The sequence below is a fragment of the Bison bison genome, unplaced genomic scaffold (assembly GCF_000754665.1).
Source record: "Bison bison bison isolate TAMUID 2011002044 unplaced genomic scaffold, Bison_UMD1.0 scf7180017864472, whole genome shotgun sequence".
Lineage (NCBI taxonomy): Eukaryota > Metazoa > Chordata > Mammalia > Artiodactyla > Bovidae > Bison > Bison bison.
Window position 1 is genome coordinate 2,610,162 of NW_011495033.1, and position 21,726 is coordinate 2,631,887.

General features: G+C 39.2%; 1 protein-coding gene across 1 annotated transcript; it reads left to right on the forward strand.

Annotated features, from left to right (window-relative positions):
- Positions 1-7,652: 7,652 nt before the first annotated feature.
- On the forward strand, positions 7,653-21,509 carry TMIGD1 (transmembrane and immunoglobulin domain containing 1). The gene is made up of 6 exons (XM_010861367.1): positions 7,653-7,819; positions 8,967-9,245; positions 14,130-14,405; positions 19,455-19,558; positions 20,503-20,543; positions 21,393-21,509. Exons 1-6 carry the CDS (start codon positions 7,738-7,740, stop codon positions 21,394-21,396), a joined length of 786 nt encoding a protein of 261 aa, XP_010859669.1. The 5' UTR covers positions 7,653-7,737; the 3' UTR covers positions 21,397-21,509.
- The last annotated feature ends 217 nt before the right edge of the window (positions 21,510-21,726 follow it).

Genomic DNA, 21,726 nt, shown 5'->3' on the forward strand with positions numbered 1-21,726 from the left:
AGCTTCAACATCAGTCCTTCCAATGAACACCCAGGACTGGTCTCCTTTAGGATGGACTGGTTGGATCTCCTTGCAGTCCAAGAGACTCGCAAGAGTCTTCTCCAGCACCACAGTTCAAAAGCATCAGTTCTTTGGTGCTCAGCTTTCTTCATAGTCCAACTCTCACATCCATGCATGACCACTGGAAAAACCATAGCCTTGACTAGACAGACCTTTGTTGGCAAAGTAATGTCTCTACTTTTTAATATGCTATCTAGGTTGGTCATAATTTTCCTTCCAGGGAGTAAGTGTCTTTTAATTTCATGGCTGCAATCACCATATGTGGTGATTTTGGAGCCCTAAAAAACAAAGTCTGACACTGTTTGTACTGTTTCCCCATCTATTTCCCATGAAGTGATGGGACCAGATACCATGATCTTAGTTTTCTGAATGTTGAGCTTTAAGCCAACTTTTTCACTCTCCTCTTTCACTTTCATCAAGAGGCTTTTTAGTTCCTCTTCACTTTCTGCCATAAAGGTGGTGTCATCTGCATATCTGAGGTGATCGATATTTCTCCCAGCAATCTTGATTCCAGCTTGTGCTTCTTCCAGCCCAGCGTTTCTCATGATGTACTCTGAGAGGATTCTGAGGTGTGTTCCCTAGAGCTTGTCATAGGGTCCGTAGCAAGAGTTGACCACAGTAACCTGTTCATTAACACATCCTTTATTTGTTTTCTTTCCTTTCTCATCTCACTTCCATTCTGTGCTTCCTAAGATCACCTTGAAGTAAACTAATTGCATGCAAAGTTTTATCTTCAGTTCTGCTTTGGAGGGACCCAGAACCAAGACATCAATTCTCTGTTAAGTTCTAAATGATAATAGTAAAACCCAGTGCCCTCAGATCCATACAGAAACAAACTCAACACCTGCTTCAAGACTTCCCTCGTGGTCCAGTGAGTAACGACTCAATGCTCCCAATGCAGGAGGCCCAGGTTCTCTCCCTGGTCAGGGAACTAGATCCAACATGCCACAACTCAAGATCTCGCATGCTGCAGCTAAGACCTGGCACAGCCAAATAAATAAACATATAAAACCTGCTTAGACAGTGCTTGCAACCCAGCCAACAGGAAACGCTCTTAGTTGTGATTCTTACTGAAACAATGCTACAGCGTGGCTGTGTTTATCACACCTTGCCCAGACTATGTTAATAATAATAGTAGCTACTGCTTAATAAGAGCTTATTATGGAGCTGCTTTGAATGCTTTGTCTCATGTAATCCTCAAATGACCCTGTAGGGAGGACACTATTATTAATCACATCATATTGACAAAGAACCTAAGGCCCATAGAAGTAAAATAACTTTATAAAGTCACACAGCTAGCAAGCAGCAGGTCTCTGATGTTCTTAACCAATGTTTTAAAAATGTACAGGGAACCATAAATATTTTTTTATTCTATTCTTGCATGAATGGGAACAATAGTACTTGCCAGATAAAATTCATGTTGGAACAACACCATAAATGAGTTTTGTTGTTGTTTTTTTAATTTTGTGGCCATGCTGGGTCTTCATTGCTGCACTGGATTTTCTCTAGTTGTGGCAAGTGGAGGCTACTCTTTAGTTGCAGTGTTCAGGCTTCTCTTTGCAGTGGCTTCTTTTGTTGTGGAGCACAGGTTCTAGGGCATGGGGCTTCAGTAGTTGTGGCGAATGGGCTTAGCTGCTCTGGAGCATGTGGGATCCTCCCAGAGCAGGGATTGAACCCATGCCTCCTGCATTGGCAGGTGGATTCTTTACCATTGAGCCATCAAGGAAGCCCCCTAAATATGTGTATTTTTTAAAACTTTATTTTATCGAAGTGTAGTTGATTTACAATGTTGTATTAATTTCTGCTGTACAGAAAAGTGATTCAGTTATAGATAAAAAATACATTCTTTTTCATACTCTTTTCCATTATGGTTTATCACAGGATTTTGAATATAGCTCCCTGTACTATACAGTGGGACCTTGTTCCTTATACATAATAGTTTGCATCTGCTAATCCCAAACCCCCAATCCAGCCTCCCCCCGACCCTTGGCAGCCACAAGCTTGTTCTCTGTGAGTTTCTTTCTGTTTTGCAGATAAGTTCATCTGCATCATATTTTAGATTCTGCATTTAAGTGAGATCAGAAACATACATATTTTTTCATAAATATGTGAATTTTATTATAAACACATAAACATGAATTTCATTAATTATATAATAAAATTATAAAAATGCATAATTGCTTGCTTTTATGTCAAATTTTATAATACATGACAATAAAATTAGACGTTTAATTTTAATTATTATTTATGTAGGTACTAACAGAAGAAAAAGTACAACTATATTAAATTTTAAAATCATTTTTGTTTTAAACTTTCTGAAATGAATTCTTGACTTTATTATCACCCTGATTAGTTTCCATATGTGAATCAAACAGAAATGAAATGAGAAAGCCTTAAGTTTGCTAGATAACTTACAGAAATTGTTATATAAGTGTCACAGTACAATGTAGCCATTTAATTTTCTAAATTCAGATACTATTACACAATATATTTGAGCCAAATAACTGAAATTGTTCCTTTGTATTCTTCTAGTTCAGATTTCATAATATCAGAGATTGTTATAAATCAGAGATAACATGTTTAGAATAAAATATTGGTTAATATGAAAAAGGAAAGCAATTATATAATGTGTGATAGTTAATAAAGATAAAAACTATTTGCAGATTCTAAAAGCAGTATTTGGTGCTGATTACCTCTTTGTTAGAGGTAAATCTGAAGTTTGGGGGGTTAGGTCTGACATAAAGGGGAATTAAAGAAAATGACCAAAAAAAACCAATCTATATATTTCCCATTTTATTCTTCTGTCCTTTATGAGCTTTCCCTTACACATATTTTATTAAATACACAAAGTGTCTTTATTTTTTTTAACTTTCTCAGTTGAACATCATACCTTATCTAACACAACATTTTTAAATTACAGTTTTATAATTTTTAACATACTAAATACAATGTTCTTAAGTACCATACACTGATTTTCTCCTTTATGATATCTGTGGGTTTTATTGTTTCAATGGACCAGGCATGAGTGAATTCCATCTACATTTTTTACTGGTGTAAAATACCGATGTAGTTTATTTTAATCAATGTAGCCCTCAGTCATTTCAGGTTCTTAAGGGAAGGGAATGGAGATCTCTAGAGAAGAAGAAAACTGAAAAGTGTGAATCACCTACATTTCTCATTTACCCATGCTAATTAAGACCAAGCATTTGAAAGTTACCATCTGAAGGAAAATTAAGCCAATAAACCACTGATGAAGATAATAGTCAATATTCTAACAGGAGGCAAAAGTCTTCACCAGCCCTTCTTATTCCTACCGTGGAGGCAATTTCCATACTCTTTCTGAGCACTAAGAACTCAAACGAGTGTCATGCCAGTTCTGGTGGTTCTAACTGTAACTTTTATTTATATCCTGATTTGCTGCCCCACAGCTTGATTTCTGATTGGCTGGACCTGATGGCTTTCAGACCTGATCAGATTTTATCTTTTAGCCCTTGGAAACTTGCATGGATGAACATTCTCTGAGTTTAGAGGGAAATCCTCCTAAGATCTAGCTTTCCATGCCAACTGGAACATAAGAACCACTAGAGGTTCTTTAGGAAAGGGATTAATTTGGGAGTATTAATTACCAAATAATTATAGCCTATGTATAAGTTAGTCATGAAGATGTATTTCTAGATTTAAAGCTGTTTCTCAGATGAATACATTTCTTTTTAATTTTAGCATATGCGGCATTTCATCTTTTATTGTTTTTCTCTATGCCTGCAGCCAGCTAGTATGACTAGCATAAAAGACATATTACAGTAAAAATGCCTTTGCTGATCGAAATTGAGCAAGTTGCTTTACCTGTTTCTCTGCAAAATCTTTCCTTGTTTTGGGGAGGGGAGATTTCAATAGTTAAATGAGATAAACAGATTATCTCATAAAAAACCTGGAGTCTTTTAGACATAAATGTTGTAATTACTATTTATCGAAATATTTAAACACCTTTTGTCTTCCAGTCAACAATGAACTAGCTTGCACAGAATAAAATTAAATTTAAATTGTTATTTTATGTGTGGCTCTGTTCATGCTTTTAAATGATCTGCAGACTGAGTTCATGATCCTTGCTCTGGGTTCTCCATTACCAGCATATATGTCCATTCAGCCTTGCTGGTTTCCAGCTCAAACGCTTTTGGAAAAATATTATTAACCCTACTCAATAAGGACAATAAAGCAACAATATCTAAGATTCCACTAAAACTAAACCATCTTAAACTGCCCTCAATGTAAACAAAAAGAGATAATACTGCTATGAGTCTCTCCAGAGACAGAAGTGGATATTTTAGGATGATTTTTTTTATACAGCAAAAATTTGATTTTTATTCACTTAATATTTTTATACTAGGCTTCCCTGGTAACTCAGATGGTAAAGTGTCTGCCTGCAATGCGGGAGACCCGGGTTCAATCCCTGGGTCGGGAAGATCCCCTGGAGAAGGAAATGGCAACCCACTCCAGTACTCTTGCCTGGAAAATTCCATGGACAGAGGAGCCTTGTAAGCTACAGTCCATGGGGTTGCAAAGAGTCAGACACAACTGAATGACTTCACTTCACTTCATTTAATATTTTTATAATAAACTTTTAAAAATAAAACTTCAAGAAATTTGAATGTAATACTACCACATCAGAGATGTTCAAATAGCCTCCAGGAAAGCTGTTTTTCCTAATCAATCATTATGATCATCTGTCAATGGAAATAACTGAATATTTATCCAGTTATTATAGAAACATACATATTTTTAACCAATTAAAAAATGTTATCTTCAAACAGCTAATTCTTGAAAGTGCAAAGCAAGGATTCACAGTTGAGAGCCTCAGAGGGATAAGACTTTCCTGGCCATAGCTGCCTCAGTATGGCTTGTACTTGCGTTGCCAATGGTAAGTAATATTTTTCCAGCATTATTTAAGTTGTGTGGAATCTTCAAATGTTTTAGCTACCATGAAAATGAAACCTCCCTTTGGACTTGCTCCATTACAATTCTGAAGTTGTCCATTATCAAGTGCAGCCACCTAACTCTGAGCATGACAGCACCAATAAGATGTGCTACACATTTTTGCACAAGGTCAGGCTTTCTTGGAACAATTACATCCCTGTTAGTAATATCTGGCCCCACCCAGTAATGTAAGTACACAGAAGAACTTAGATCTCAAAAAGATGCCTTTCCCAATTACTGTCTTCTCTAAGAACCCACAAAGAGAAACAGACTTTGAACCCAATGTATCTGACTTACTGGACCCTACTGTCATAAAGTGTTCAAATTCAAGTATTATAAACATGGCAACAGGAAAAGAGGTCAGGGTTCCCAGATGGAGGAACAACTGGCCACGGAAGTCAGTTTTTCAGAGCTCAGCAGTTAAGTGGTAAGACTTTGCCTTGTATAGAAAGTAGAGTGTCACGAAAATTAAAATTAAAAACAAGTCAAGTGGGGGAAATTCATTTTGAAAAGTTGCTGTCTTAATGGGGCAGGAGGGAGAGGGAGACAGCCGTCTTCTTCCTTAAAAGGGTAGGGTGAGGTCTTCCCAGAAGCCCACACTCTCAGTTTTTATTAAGTACCTATAGTGGGTAGTGCTTGAGAAAACTCTGTTAATTACCAGATTCTGAGATCATCACTGTTAAGAGTGCCGTGATAGAAATCTTACTGGAAAATTTTTTAAATGACAAAAGAATCAATATTAGTTCCAATATCATCTTACTGAAAGATTGATGCAAGCTTGCCAGCTTGAACCTGGCAGGAACGAAACTTGCTCCTGTCAGGACAGGCCTGGGATGGGGAGGAGCAGACCCAGTCCCCAAGTGTCCTAGGTGCGTTCCAGCTCTTGAAGGTTAATATTTGTGTAAGGAGAACAAAACTCCAAGCTGCTAAGGCCCGTGGAGGGGCTAGGGACCAGAAAGGATTAACAGTGGCCTCTTTCTATTTTCGTTTTTTGGCCACACAGCATGTGGGATCATAGGTCCCCAACCAGGAATTTAACCTGTAGGGCCCCCCCCGACCCCCACCACATTGGAAGCACAGGGTCTTAACCACTGGACAGCCAGGGAAGACCCAACAGCAATTCCTTTGATTTAAAAAAAAAATTTTTTTTGAATTTGAGGATAATTGCTTCAAAATGTTGTGTTGGTTTCTGCCATACAACAACATGAATCAGCCATCAGTATACACATGTCCCCTTGCCTTTGAACCTCCCTCCCACTCCTCATCCATCCCACCCTTGTGGCTTGTCACAGAGCATTGGGTTGAGCTCCCTGTGTTATACAACAACTTCCCAGTAGCTATCTATTTTACATATGGTGATGTATGTGTTTCAATGCTACTCTCTCAATTTTTCCCACCCTCTCCTCTGCCTTAAAGGAAGAAAATATTCACATTGGCAGCAGATTGGTTAAGAACATTGCCTTAGGAGTCCTGGGTTAGAATCCTGACCCTAATACTTACAGACGATATAATTTTACCAAATGTCAAGTTATATAATCTCTCCAGACCTTTAGAAATGACCTCAAAAAGGTTGTTAGGGGCTTAACTGAGATTGAAATACTGAAATAAATGTATGTAAAGTGTTTAGCACAATGTCTGTTGCTTAGAAAACATTCCATGTGTGTTGCTACTGTATTTTTAGTGGTCCTCTTGAAAGGAAGTGATAAATACGTCTTTCTCCCAGATGGAAGCAGGGAGTATCTTTAGGCGAGGATGACAGCAGCAAAAACACAGAAGGGAGAAAAGAGAACTTCGTTACTTATTATTTTTAGCCTATACTGGGTCAAGAGGGAGGGATGGGAAGACGGAGTGGAAGGAAGCAGGAAAACCGATGAATGTGGTTTAAGACTAGAAGCTGTGTCGGAATTCAGTCTTTCCTAAGGCACAAACCGTTTGAATCTACGGGATCTGGAAGTCTCAAAAGCCCTCTATTAGCAGAGAGCAACTTTACCAAGAACGAGTCAAGAAAGCCTTTCAAGATCAGAATGTGCAGTAGGGCCTATCTGAGAAGAAAGTAAATTTCATTTCTCTTTGTGTTAAAATGACATTCTAACAGGAGAGGGTGAGATGTATGGAAAGAGTAGCATGGAAACTTACGTTACCCTATGTAAAATAGATAGTCAATGGGAATTTGCTGTATGGCTCAGGAAACTCAAACAGGGGCTCTGTATCAATCGAAAGGGGTGGGGTGAGGAGGCAGATGGGAGGGGGATTCAAAAGGGAGGGGATATGTGTATACCTATTGCTGATTCATGTTGAGGTTTGACAGAAACCAACAAAATTCTGTAAAGCAATTATCCTTCAATAAAAAAATAAATAATTTTTTTTAAAAACCAGTCTATCTAGGGAAGACTAGTTTTTCCTTCCCCAGGGCTTGCTCTGTAGCTGCCCTCTATCCCATAGTCTATTTCCTTGTGGTTTCCTTTTTTTGCTGTCTTAAAAAAAAAAAACCCTGAATACTAGAAGTACTTTGAACTTAGTAGTCAGAACAGGATTGTTTAATTAAAAACTAGAAATAGTACCGTTATAACTGGAATGACTCATCTGGGACTTTTTATTTTAAATATATAATAGACAAGAGGAAGGTTCATAAGCTCACTGTTGACCAAAGTGCAGAACCAACTGCTCCCTTTTTCCCCTGGCAGATCAGACGTAAATTCATTAAAGATGGCACAGAAGACCAGCGGCCTGATACAAAGGTGCAGATTTCTTCTCTTAATGATTCTATTTCTGCCACATGTGATGACAAGTAAGTTAATATTCTTTGGGGCCTCTACTTAAATAAAGAAAATTTCAGTTTATAAAATGATCAAGGGAATTGGGAAAAGAGAAAATCCAAACTGGAAGGATTACACAGATGGTATGGTTCAGAGTAGAGAAGTCAGATAAAATAGTGAAAAATTAAATGGAAAACTGTTTTCATGGTTCTAACAGTAGAAGACTGGGTGAAATATTTTCTTCTCTTCAGAGCCACAGCCAGAATTTCCCCACATTTTAGCGTATTTCATTACTAATTATATTTGGGCTTCCCGGGTGGCTCAGCTGGTAAGAATCCACCTGCGAGGCGGGAGACCTGGATTCGATCCCTGGGTTGGGAAGATCCCCTGGAGAAGCGAACAACTACCCACTCCAGTATTCTGGTCTGGAGAAACCCACGGACTGTATGCTCCATGGGGTCGCAAAGAGTAGGACACGATTGAGTGGCTTTCACTTTCTTTCACTAATCTTATTTAAAATAAATCTCTGCTGTTTATTTGAGCGTACCACTTACATGAAAATCTTCTCTGCATTTGTTCCCCACCCCATCCTGAAAGAAATCTTTTCCTTCCTGATTTAAAAAGTAATAAGCAGTTATTGTAACATAAGTTAGGAAATATAGAAAAGAATAAAGAAAAATAAAATCCCATCATTAAGAGATAACTACTCAATGTTTTGATGTGTATTCTTCCAGGTTTTATATATATGAAAGAAAGAGAGAGAGAGAGAGTGTGTGTATGTATAAATGGGACAATTCCATACATATTGTTCTCTAACCCAGTGGTTCTCAAACTACACTGCATATTAGAATCACCTGGAGACTTTTAAACCCCGCCCCCCCCCCCCAATGCCCAGGTTACACTAATACTAATTAATCAGAATGTCTAGGGCTGGGAGCTAGGTAGATGATTCCCACGTGCAGCAACATTTGGTAACCATCATTTCAACCTTTTATTTTTTAAAATTATAGTTCATTATCAATTTTTTTCCTTGTAAAATCACATAAATCAATATGGCTGTTTGTAATTGTTGCAGAGCATTTCATTGTACCGATGTAACAGAATTTATTTAGCCAGTTCTCTAATGATAGCCATTTAGATTGTTCACTCTATCTTAATAGTCTCTTCCTGCACTCCCAGGTTCTGTTTTAAGTGTGAATGGTAAAACTGAAAACTATATTCTGGACACTGAGCCTGGCCTCCAAGAATCTCTGAAATGTGCTGTTCAAAACCACATCCGAGATGAAGAACTTCTCTGGTACCGCGAAGATGGGAGAGTGGATTTGAAGTCTGGAAACAAAATCAACTCCAGCTCTGTCTGTGTCTCGGGCATCAGTGAAGATGACAACGGCATCACCTTTACCTGCAAGCTGCAGAGGAATCAGTCCGTGTCCATCTCAGTGGTGTTGAACGTCACTTGTGAGTGAGGGGAAAGAGACGGCTATCAGTCTGTGTGGTCTGTACTACACTAAGTAGTAGATGAAACTGCTGTCTAAAGAGGATGTGTGTGTGTGTAAATATATTGGCTGCACTGGGTCTTCGTTGTAGTGCATGGGCTTTCTCTAGCTGCAGTGCATGCATTTTAGAGTTTGGGCTCAGTAACTGCAGGCGCATGGGCTTAGTTTTCCCATGGCATGTGAGATCTTAGTTCCCTGATCAGGAATCAAACCCGAGTCCTCTACATCAGGAGGTGTATTCTCAACTGCTCGAACACCAGGGAAGACCTTAAGAGCATGCGTATTTTAACATTTGCCAAACTGCCCTATTTATGACCCCAAAACAACGCGGAAGAATACCTATTCCCCATACTGTCACGAGCCTGAGCATCCTCAAAATCTAAGAATCTGCCAGCCTGATTTGAAATTTTACTTTCATATTCTAAATTAAAAATGAGGGTGTTCACCTTTTCACGAAAGCATTAGCTTTTCATGTCTCTTTCCTATGAAATGCCTGTTAATGTACTCTACCCATGTTTCTATTTGGTTATTTGCCTTTTTCTTATTGATTTGTTTAAGGGCTTTGTACCGGATTGGCCAAAAGTGTCATTTGGATTTTTTGGTAAGATGTTGGCAAAACATTTTGGCCAATCCAATACATTAAGGAAATTAGCCATTTTTGTTTTGAATTACAATACAAGTATTTCTTCTGTTTATTTTGGGCATTTTAAAAGACTTTTTTTGCTATATTGAAATTTTAAATGTTTACATATTTAAAATTACCAATCTTTTCCTTTGTGGTTTCTATTGTTTGTGTTCTACTTAGAAAAATACCCGTTGGGGATCTTTTAGCATCACCTTAAACTCTCAAAGGTGAAACTTGTTGATGGTTGGGTTACAGGTATTGGTAACCCATTGGTGGAACTATCTGAAGTTGGGTCCTTTGAATAGGTTCATGGAGATGAGCTTTTAGGTGGTTTGGGTGGAAAACTGGATCTATGTGAGGCAGGTGTGGCTGATGTGGTGAGGGGTGATGTGAGTAAGGGTAATAATATGGCATGGTCTGGTAGGAAAAGCTCTGCTCTTGGAACCTGGTAATAAAAAGTCAAAGCTACTTGAGCTCATGAGCTCAGCAAACTTTTCTGTGAAAAATTGATGCCATTGCTCCTGAGGTAAAAGGGTGGAGAAAATGACAAGGAATTCAGGCCCGGAATCTGCTGGCATCCTGAAGCTTTCAGAATGAATCACTTACACGTTCCTGAGCAAAGGAGCTTTTATTTTCTATGAATATAGGAAATAAACTCTGATTTTTTTTTTTACCACATAGGATCTTAGTTTCCTGGCCAGGGATCAAACCTGTTCCCTCTGTATTGGGAGCACAGTCTTAACCATTGGACTACCAGGGAAGTCCCAATAAAACGTGATTTTTAATAAGCTATCCCTTGACAACTTTGTTAGAATCCAAGACTATCAGGGTTACCTTGGAGGTTTTGAAATCCTTATAAAATGACAGATGAGGAAACTGAGGCCCAGAATGAGAGCCCTAATGATCACATCTGGGGCTGAGAACAGAACACAAAATCCCCAGTCTCCTAATCCAGTGCTCTTCCCATTGTACCTTCTTAATAGAGACACAGTAGAAATGCTAATAATATGATCCAGTGGCTTAAAGAAATGATTTTCAGTTTTCCAACCTGATTCTGTATTTAATATTATCTTTATAATAATGTCTTAAATATCATTGTTGCACATATATAAAAAAATTGGTCAGTGATTCATAGTGACAATAGCTGACATACATTCATCAATCAATAAATCAAAATGAGGTCATAAAGTGGCAAGAATATCATGTACAATCTTGAGGAAGTATTATGGATTATTGTTCTAAATGGCAGCTGAGAACTAAATGGAAGCTTCATAATACACTATTTGGTGGAGGATGTTCAGAAGCTTCTTTTATATGTTATTGCTGAAAGTATAAATTGAAACCACCTCTTTTGCAATATCCATCAAAATTTAAAGTGCACCTGCCCTAACACCCAGCATGTCTGCTTTGAGATGTTAGTTAACCCTGGAGAAATACATGCACATATGCACAAAAAGACATAGACAAGGATGATTACTGAGGCATTGTTTAGCATTTTAAAAATGAGAATAACCTGATGCCCATCAAAATAAAATGAGTAAGGAGTCAGATATTATACTATAACACTCTAAAAGCAATGGGCTAGAACTCTGTGGTTCAACATGAATATCTCTCAATGTATGCAAGTTATTGAGAGAATGAAGTTTTTTGTATAAATCCCTCTCACCCTTCTAAACCAATACATTTCCTATGGGTATATCATATGTATTTTTAAAACAATATTTTTAAAAAAAAGATCTGCAAGCATTTACATTGAAACTCAGCACTAGGTATCTCTGGGGAGTCAGGAAGTGACCAGGATGGAGTCAAGGAGGACCTTAACTTTATCTGAAATGTACTAATAATTTTAAAAGGGAACATGATATAGAGCTGATGTGCTTTAAAATTCATTTAAAATAGTTAAATAAAAAGGAACAACTAATAGGACCTGTCCATAAGTGGAACTGGTATAGCTGGCCATCATGTTCTCTATTCACAGCTTCCTACATATCTGAATACCATATAACATCCTTGTTGGACATGGATACAGAATTCAAGCACATTCCAAAGAGCAACAAAATGTCATTCTTCTGAGAGAGTTATTAATAACACAGCCTACTTAGGGTCTAATTATTCAGCGTGCAGATTATACAAGCTCCTTTTTCCCCACATTCTCTGCCTCTGTCTCTTTCCTACTGCCCACTTTTCGTGCATTTTTTATTGGAGTGTAATTGCTTTACAGTGTTACGTTAGTTTCTGCTGTACAGTGAAGTGAATTCGCTATATGTATACTTATATCCCCTCCCCCTTGGGTCTCCCTCCCACCCCATTCTCTATCCCACCCCCCAGGTCATCACAGACCACAGAGTTGAGCTCCCAGTGCTACACGGCAGGTTCCCACTAGTTACCTATTTTACACATGGTAGTGTATATATGTCAGTCCTAATCTCCCAGTTCATCCCACCCTCCTCCTCCCATCCTTTGTCCACATACCCCTTCTCCACATCTTCATCTCTATTCCTGCCCTGAAAAGCTTTTGAACAGCAAAGGAACCCAGAAATGAGGAAAAAAAGATAACACTCAGAATGGGAGTAAATAGTTACAAATGAAGCAACTGACAAAGGATTAGTCTCCAAAATATACAAACAGCTCATGGAGCTCAATATCAACAAAACAAGCAAGCCAATCAAAAAACAGGGAAAAGGCCTAAATAGACATCTCTTTGAAGAAGATATACAAATGGCCAAGAGTCACATGAAAAAAAAGATGCCCAGCATCACTGATTATTAGAGAAATGCAAGTCAAAACTACAATGGGGTATCACCTCACATAGGTCAGAACGGCCATCATTAAAATATCTACAATGAATGCTAGAGAGGATGTGGAGAAAAGGGAACCCTCTTGCACAGTTGATGGGAATGTAAATTGATACAGTCACTGTGGAGAACATATGGAGTTTCCTTAAAAAACTGAAAATAGAGCTATCATATGACCCAGCAATCCAACCACTTTTCATGCATTTTATTACTCTTCTGTACCTTGGCCAAAAAATTGCAAGGGGCATGCAAGAGGGGAGGCTCAGCTTGGCCATTTCTCCCTCTAGATGTTGAAAAACACTGGTGGGAGTAAGGGTTGGAATTATTTGGTGAAGAAAAATGTGTTTGACATATGGGTCTACAGATGTCCTTATCATGAAGGGAATAAGAAGTTGCTTACAGGGAACTCCCTGGTTGGGGAGCTAAGATCCTACATGCCTTGTGGCCAAAAAACCAAAGCATAAGACAGAAGCAATATTGTAACTGATTCAATAAAGACTTAAAAAAAAAAAAAAGAAGTCATTCACACAGAGGGATGAGAGGGGCTCAAGGTCACGCTCACCTTTCATTGATGCCAGAGTTGCCACAACTGGAGTGCCTTCCGAGAGAAGAAAATTATTTCTGGAAGATCATTGTGGAAATGCAAATATGCATTGGTAAATCTGTGGTTAGGGCAAGTGTGATCACACACAAGCGAAAAATAGAGGGTGTGAGGAGCCCTCAAACCGCCCCACCTCTTCCACCACCACAATAATAATAGTAACTAGCATTGCGGTAAGTTCTTCACAGGCATTCTGTCCTTTCATCTTCACAGCATCTAGTAAGGTGTTATCCCACTTTTTAGATAAGAAAACTAAGCAGTTACTTTACAGTTAGGTAGCTTTCTCTAGGTCACAGTAAGTAATGTAGGTAGAATTGGGGTTCACTGCAGCGCCTGCTTTCTTAATATTACACTATTTTATCCCAAAATAGCACAGATTGGTTTTTAATATTAGTTCTCAGCAAAGTCTCAAGGCTTATATGCTTCCATGTGTTACAAATCATCTCCTTGACAGAGATTCATGTTTATATGCATTTGTTTCATTGTTTATCTTCCCCACCACATTAAAAGCTCTTTTAAATTTGAAAATGGATGTATGCAATTTCCCTGGCTGTCCAGTAGTAAAGACTCCATGCTACCAATACAGCAGATGCAGGCTTGATCCCTGGTCGGGGAACTAAGATCCCACATCCTATGTGGTACGGCCAAAAAAGAGGATGGATGGATGTTATTTACCATTGTATTCCTGGTTCCTAGCCCAGTGCTTGGCATACGGTAGGTGCTCAATAAATGTTTGTAAAATGAATGAGATAGACAGAAGGAAGATCTTGACTGCTGACAATAATGCTTATCTGCTAACTAAACCTAAATGTTTCAATCTTGCAGTTCCTCCTCTCCTAAGTGGAAATGACTTCCAAACAGCTGAGGAAGGCAGTGATGTGAAGTTGGTTTGCAATGTGAAATCCAACCCCCAGGCTCAAATGATGTGGTATAAAAACAATGGCATCTTGAACTTAGAGAACCATCACCAAATCCAACAGACAAGCGAGTACTTTCAATTGTCGATCACCAAAGTCAAGAAATCCGACAACGGGACTTACAGCTGTATTGCCAATTCATTGATAGAAACAAAGACCAAGGACTTTCACCTTATTGTCAAAGGTAACTCTCTCGTTTATTTATTTACTGAAATATAGTTGATTTACAGTACTATGTTAGTTTCAGGTGTAATGCATGGTGATTTAGTATTTTTATAAATGATACTCCCTTTCACATTATTACACAGAATATTATTATTCTTTATTATATATTCTTTATATATAATATTATATATAATTAAATATATATTATTTCACAAATATTGCCACAGAACAATGGCTATATTTTCCTGTGTTGTACAATATGTGTGTGTGTGCTTAGTCCTGTCTGACTCTTACGCGATCCCATGGACTGTGGTACACCAGGCTCCTCTGTCCACAGGATTTCCCTGGCAAGAATACTGAAGTGGGTTGCCATTTCCTCCTGCAGGAGATCTTGCCCACCCAGGGAGTCTCTGGCATCTCCTGCACTGGCAGGAGGATTCTTTACCACTGTGCCACCTGGGGAGCCCCTGTTGAACAATGTACCTTCCTGTTTACACAGAGTTTGTATCTCATAATCCTCTACCTCTATCCTGCTTCTCCATTCTTCCCTCTCCTCACTGGTATACACTAGTCTGTTTTCTCTATCTGTGAGTCTGTTTCTGTTTTGTTTTATACATTCATTTATTTTTATTCCACATATAAGAGGTAGCATACAGTATTTATCTGTCAAATGGACAGAGAGCATAATACTCTCTAGGTCCATCCGTAAAGGTAACACTCTTTTTAAGTAATATCTATCATAGTACAAAGGGCTTCCCTCGTGGCTCAGGCAGTAAAGAATCTGCCTGCAGTGCAGGAGATCCAGGTTCAATCCCTGGGCCGGAAAGATCCCCTGGAGAAGGGAATGGCCACCCACTCCAATATTCTTGCCTGGAGAATTCCATGGACAGAGGAGCCTGGTACAGTCCATAAGGTCGCAGAGAGTTGGACATGACTGAACGACTAACACTTTCACAGCACAGTACAAAACTCAGATACTCAGTAAATATATTTTTGTGTGACAACAAATAATGATGACCATTATGATTAGTAGCTAGAAATTTCTTTGGAAAATTATCTCCACCCCAGGAATTCTCGTCCTTTCTTTTAGCGGAATTATTCCCATTCCAGATAGGATACTGCTTTTTGAGCAAAGGCTCTTTTCTAGAATCAAGTAGTAGAAGATATATCTGCTTGGCTTTCTGGAGGAGTATTTCTGTGAATTTTCCTGGGCAAAAGCTTTGTAGGAATTGAATTTTTGAGTTAACAACTTAATGAAAAACAGGAGAGAAGTCATAAACACATAGAGAAAAAAAAAGATACTAACTAGATAAGAAAATGGATCTGTAAAATCACTCCTAACTCTGAAATGTACCCTATAGACCAATCAGAAGAGGGAGAGGGGGAGAATGGTGGGAAACAGGTTCTTTCTCTTGGCTTCATGCTTTCTCTACCCAGGTTTATGACCTCTGCGATAACAAGGAAGAAATAAAGTGCCAAGTGTCTTGCAGTCCTCATATTTCTCCTTCATACAGAAAGAGAAAGGCAAGATACCTGGTGGGGCAGATGGATAAAATGCTCATGCACACATTTCCTGGTCTGGGGCCAGGATGCTAGAAGCAGTCAAACAAGCTGAGGCTCCTGTATCTTGATAGAACGTGATTCTCTTTGTCACCTGCCTCCCTGTGCCCCCTCACTGTCTTTTGTGCCAGGCCTCAGGAAATCAAATGAACCCCTGTTGGTCATGTAACCATAGGGATTCTTACTGGGCTACAAATAGAATGGATGGTGAGGAGGAAGGGCTGCCAATTGAATGCCCATCACTGTGATTATTGGTACGTTCAGTAATTTGTTCTGTGGAACAGTGACAGTATTCCCAGGGGCTATTTCCTTTAAAAACCAAACCCACAAACTCTTGATTAAAAAGGAATCATAATTGCTCCATGTCACATTAAAAAGGCAGCTTGTGCAGCAAGCAGGATGCCAGCTTGGCAAATTAGCTTTCAGGTGGGTGGTATCCTGTTTTGGGTGGAGCACTTCCAAACCAACTGGCTTTTCTGATTTCTTGCTGCTTTATGACTTCCCTGGCTGTCGGGTGCCCAAGGAGCAGAAGCGCTCTGCTGATGGTGCCCAGGCAAAACGCCAGGTTTGCCATGAGCTCTTCTAGCTTCATGGCTCAGTGGGGGTAGTTTCTAAATGAGGCCGTGCAAAGTGGGAAATGACATCATGGATCTTTTCTTGAGCACAGGACTTTAGCCACATGTTGAGATTATTTTACCATAATGAATATGCGCGGGGTTGGGGAGGGGGAGAATACCAGATCTGGTTATAAATAAGAGAGTGAAGGGAAGAGATGCAGTTACATTTGCCAGACTCACTTTCAACAGAAACTTGGAATCCAGAGTGAGCCAGTGGGTCAGGCAGTTAGTTTCAGGTTTGTGTATGGAGTAAAAGCTGTTATGTGTGGCTCCATGTTATTCAGCTTGGTAAAAACATTCCGATCAGTGGCTGATTTCTGATTTTTTTCCCCAATTGTCCCCCTTTGCCTCCCCTTCATTTTGACATCTTTCATTGGAACTCACTACAAGTACAAGGTATCCCCGTAAGACGTCTTTTGGTGTATCCCAGGGATGGCTGTTACAGAGTCAGGGCTTTCAAGGAGTCCAGCTGAACAGAGCTTCTCCAGAGGGTTAATGCTACCCATACCCTCATAAGGATAATTATTAGCAACAACCAAAAGGGAGCAAGAGTAAAAGATGCTTAATCTACTCTCTAAAATTATCCAGAACCAGAGCTAGACACATAATAGAGAAGAAAACGATTAAAAGGTAAATAGTAGGACTTCCCTGGTGGTCCAATGGTTAAGACTCCATGCTTCCTCTGAAGGCGGCATGGGTTGGATACCTGGTTGGGGAATTGAGTTCCCATGGCCATGTGGATCCATGTGGCCAAAAAATAAAATTAAATCAATCGGTAAATAACTGGGCAAAGACATTTTAAAAATACTATTAAAAAATTAATAGTGTGTCATACAATTATGAAGGGATAAACCCCATTTCATAACCTTGAGGCGTATAGGGCTTGGACTTTGAAATTAATCTAAAATCTCTTCTTCCCCTTGTCTCTTTCTTTCATCCCTCATGTATTGTACTATCTCTTGACTCTTTGTCCTTTACAAATACTATCTCAATCTGTAGTTTTTGTTTCTTGTAATGTCTGTCTCTCCTACTAGAATATGAGATCCTCAGAGACTGGATCCTTCCATGCTTCTTCTATTTTTTGCAGGGCTAAGAACAGCACCTCGCGCACAGTCGTCATTTACCAAAAATCTGTTGATGGCACCCACTGCACAAACTCAATTAAACAGTAGATAGCACACTGTTTATTCCCTATAAATTCCAAAAATTTTATCATAGCCATGATTGGAGCCCTTCTCCCTCCTACAGTGGGCATCAGAATCCGGGAGCTTAGACAGAGTCATTTAAATAGATTTGCTGACTTTAAGCATTCTTGTGTTTGTAAGTTTCATCTCATATCATACCAACTACATTAAAATGAAATAATACCTATACTTTTTTGCTCTAAAAATTTGAAAGGGCATTTGAAACTTACATACATTTTGAATTTTATTATAAATAAGTTATTAATTTGGCTCTTGTGGTTTAAACATTATTATTATTGAACAGTTGGGTTATAGTTGAAGCAAAGTTACATTTTATAAATGCTTAAACATTTATTAAAGGCTTCCCAGGTGGTACAGTGGTAAAGAATCGACCCGCCAGTGCAGGAGGCCCAAGAGACGTGGGTTCAATCCCTGGATGTATTCTTGCCTGGAAAATCCCACAGACAGAGGAGACTGGTGGGTGAGAGTCCGTGGAATCACAAAGAGTAGAACATGACTGAGCGACTGAGCACATACACCACACACACAGCACACAAATGTTTATTAGTTCTGATTAATTTTGCCACTTTATTTTCATACTTAGGAGCCAATACTTTTTTTTTTTTCAGGTCTCAAATATTTCATCAGCTCTTGGAAAGTGTACAAGCACAGGCACTGTACTATAATACAGAAGAGCTCTGAGTTTACCAGATGTTCAGAAAACAAAATAGGGAGTGGGCTTTCACTTGTAGGCAGCTGGTGCCCTAGTTCTAGTTAAAAGTAGACTCTCTGTTCTTCCATATCATGTAATGTGTGTGAGTGCATGCCTACTCAGTCGTGTCTGACTCTTTGCGACCCCATGGACTGTTAGCCCATCAGGCTCCTCTCTCCATGGGATTCTCCAGGCAAAAATACTGGAGTGGGTGGCCATTTCCTACTCCAGGGGATCTTCCTGACCCAGGGATTGTACCTACATCTCTTGCATCTCCTGCATTGGCAGATGGATTCTTTACTATTGTGCCACCCAGGAAGCCCTAGAGAGAGAGATGAAATTCTTTGCCAAGGTTGGGAAGGCTGATGCTCACGAGTTCTTCTTCCCTAGGGGCACCGTGCAGCTACCCTGTATGTCTTGTGTCCTGCTTGGGGCACCATCACAGCACAGCTACCAGGGTCTTGCTGCTCCAGGAACCCACAGACTTCTCTCTCCTTAGTCCAACAGTTTCCTTAGCTTTCCTCTTCTTGCTCTTAAAACCTCCTCTCTCTCTTTCTCCCTTAAAGAATCCTCACAATATCATTCGGGTTTTGCAAAAGACAGGAAAAAGCATTGATTTCAGCCTACTTCTGCTTTCTGCATGGCAAAAGTTATGGATCATGCACAAAAAGATCTGACTTTGAAGGAGTTACTCATATTAATAATATGAATAATATAGATAATAAATTATATCCTTCCAAAAAGAAATGGATTCAAAACCTGTCTCTGCTGGTTACTAATTCTGTGACCTTGGACAAGTGTTCTAACCTCTCAAAGCCCCTGGTTCCTCACCTGTAAAAAAAAGATGATAATACATTTGGGAATTGTTTGGAAATTTAATTAAGAAGATGCAAAATGTTAAGTGCAAAGCACCATGGCTGGGACATACTTGGAGTACATAAATTAGAAGCATATAAATGTTACTTTCTTATTTCCTGTCTTTGCATTTCCAACAGATAAAGGCTCAACTGTACCAATAGAACCCATTATTGCTGCATGTGTTGTGGTCTTTCTGACCTTGGTCTTTGGAGTGATTGCCAGAAGAAAAAGAATAATGAAGGTATCTGAGTATTTAAGCTACGTGCATGCGTGCTAAGTTGCTTCAGTCGTGTCCAGCTCTTTGCGACCCCATGAACTGTAGCCTGTCAGGCTCTTCTGTCTATGGGATTCTCCAGGCAAGAATATTGGAGTGGGTTGCCATGCTCTTCTCCAGGGTAATCTTCCCATAAAGTCATCTAAATAAAGGCAGAGAACTGGTGATATAAATGACTACAGAGTCAGGAACCATACTTGAACAATCTGGTCTCTCTACCATGAGATCTCAATTGGAAGCGGCTCAAGGGAATAAAAGCTGTACCTATGTTATGAGTACAACTTTACAAAGGATAGAAGTACATATGGACCAGACCTGAATGAAAATAGTTGCAATGTTAGAAGTAGGGGCTGATTTTTCTCCATTTTTAAATTTCTCTTGATTGTTGTTATGGTGCCTTTGGTACAAGAAATAAATATAGAGGCACATCAGCTCTGGATTCAGAGATCTGTGTGAAAAAGATGGCACTTGCTGCTCACCTCTTGGACACAGCCCAGGCCCTAGCTGCAATGCGCTGGAGTTTGAACTGCTGAATGGTTAACCTTGTTGGTTAGAGTGATGCAGAGTACGTGATGCAGAGTACGTAGGTTAAAGCTGTGCCTTTGACTCCACCAGTCAATCCAGTCCCAAAGGAAGGCAAAGGTGGCAGAAGTCTCTAAAAGGCCAGTGTGGAATTACATTTTCTTAGGTTAAATAAAAATGATAAATGTGGCCAAAGAAATAAGACCTAGACCCGTGCAGAGGTGACTGGGAAAACAGCCACCTCTGCATTGGTGTGTATTTTTCTAGATAGAAGATTAACAGACATTTGGGTTTCCTGTCCCTTGAGCCAGCTCAAGGCATTCAAAATGTTTATTCATCAGCCTTAGCACAGCAGCAAATTCATTGTCCCTCGTTGTGTTTGCTTTCAGCTCTGCAGAAAGGATCAAGGCCCTCAGTGCAGAACAGCTCTGTAAGTACTCCGGGCTGGGGTCAATGATTTTCCATAAGCAGATGGATAGCAGTCAGTAATGTGCATCATAAAACCCATCGCGGGCAAACTCCTCCAGAGACGGGAGGTGCTAGAAGGTGAAGCGGTCCAGGGGAGAATGGAGGGTGGAGGAGAATCTGCCTTCACTCGAGAGGAGGACGGGTGAGGCGAGGTTGGAAGGTTGCTTAGAATGGAGAACACCTTTGATCTTTTTGTTTGTTTGTTTTTCGTTTTGCTTTTTTAATTTTATTATTGGACTATAATTGCTTTACAATGTTGTATTCGTTTCTGCTGTACAGTAAAGTGAATCAGCTATCTGTATACGTATATCCCCTTCCTCCTGAGCCTCCCCACTTTTGGTCTCAAGCCTACTCTCTCTTTAAGCAGTTTCAGGCTAATGCATGTCCAACTGCCTTTTATTGCCATGCAGTGTAAGCATGCTAGAGAGTTTAGCCTGGGGGAAGCCACTGCTGCCTTCTCCTTCACAAGCAGGTCAGAAGCCACATTCCTCATCCAAAATACTGCCTTCTTTTTGGAGCTTCCTTTAGTCTGTTAGCTCCAGTATACCTGAGTTAAGCGGTGGGTAGAAAGAATGGAGGCATTCTTTCCAAGAGTATGAATTTTCAAATTTTTAAAAAATCACTAAGATAATAAAGTTTCTAGAATTTTAGCAGTAATACTAGATGCCAAAATACAAGGAGCTATATCAAAGTTTTGAGCAAATATAAATTAAAAATCTAGCATTCTATTCATCAAGAGTATGATTTTGTTTTGATTTTTTTTCTTTAGTGCTATGATCATCCTTATGATTAATTTCTTGATTCATTTCAGATGAGGAAACTGAGATGCCATCTATTACAGCAAGAGTTTTGCATCAGGACCTCCTTGATTTATGCAGTCCCATCTGTATTTATTGATATTATTAAATTCACTCCTGTCTAATTGTCAGAGGTTTTGAAGAAGTGTTTCATTAATCACTTAGCAGTAGTTGTTAAGACTAATTTGATATACGTGCGGAACACTTTCAGGAAGAAAGCTGTTAAGGTTGAAAAGTAAGATTTTTTTAAAGTCTTCTCCTTGAAGGATATGTTAATTAATTGAAATTTGTCCTGAAAAGGTTGGCAGCCATTTACATTTATTGTGTATTTTTCTAGGTAGGAAATTA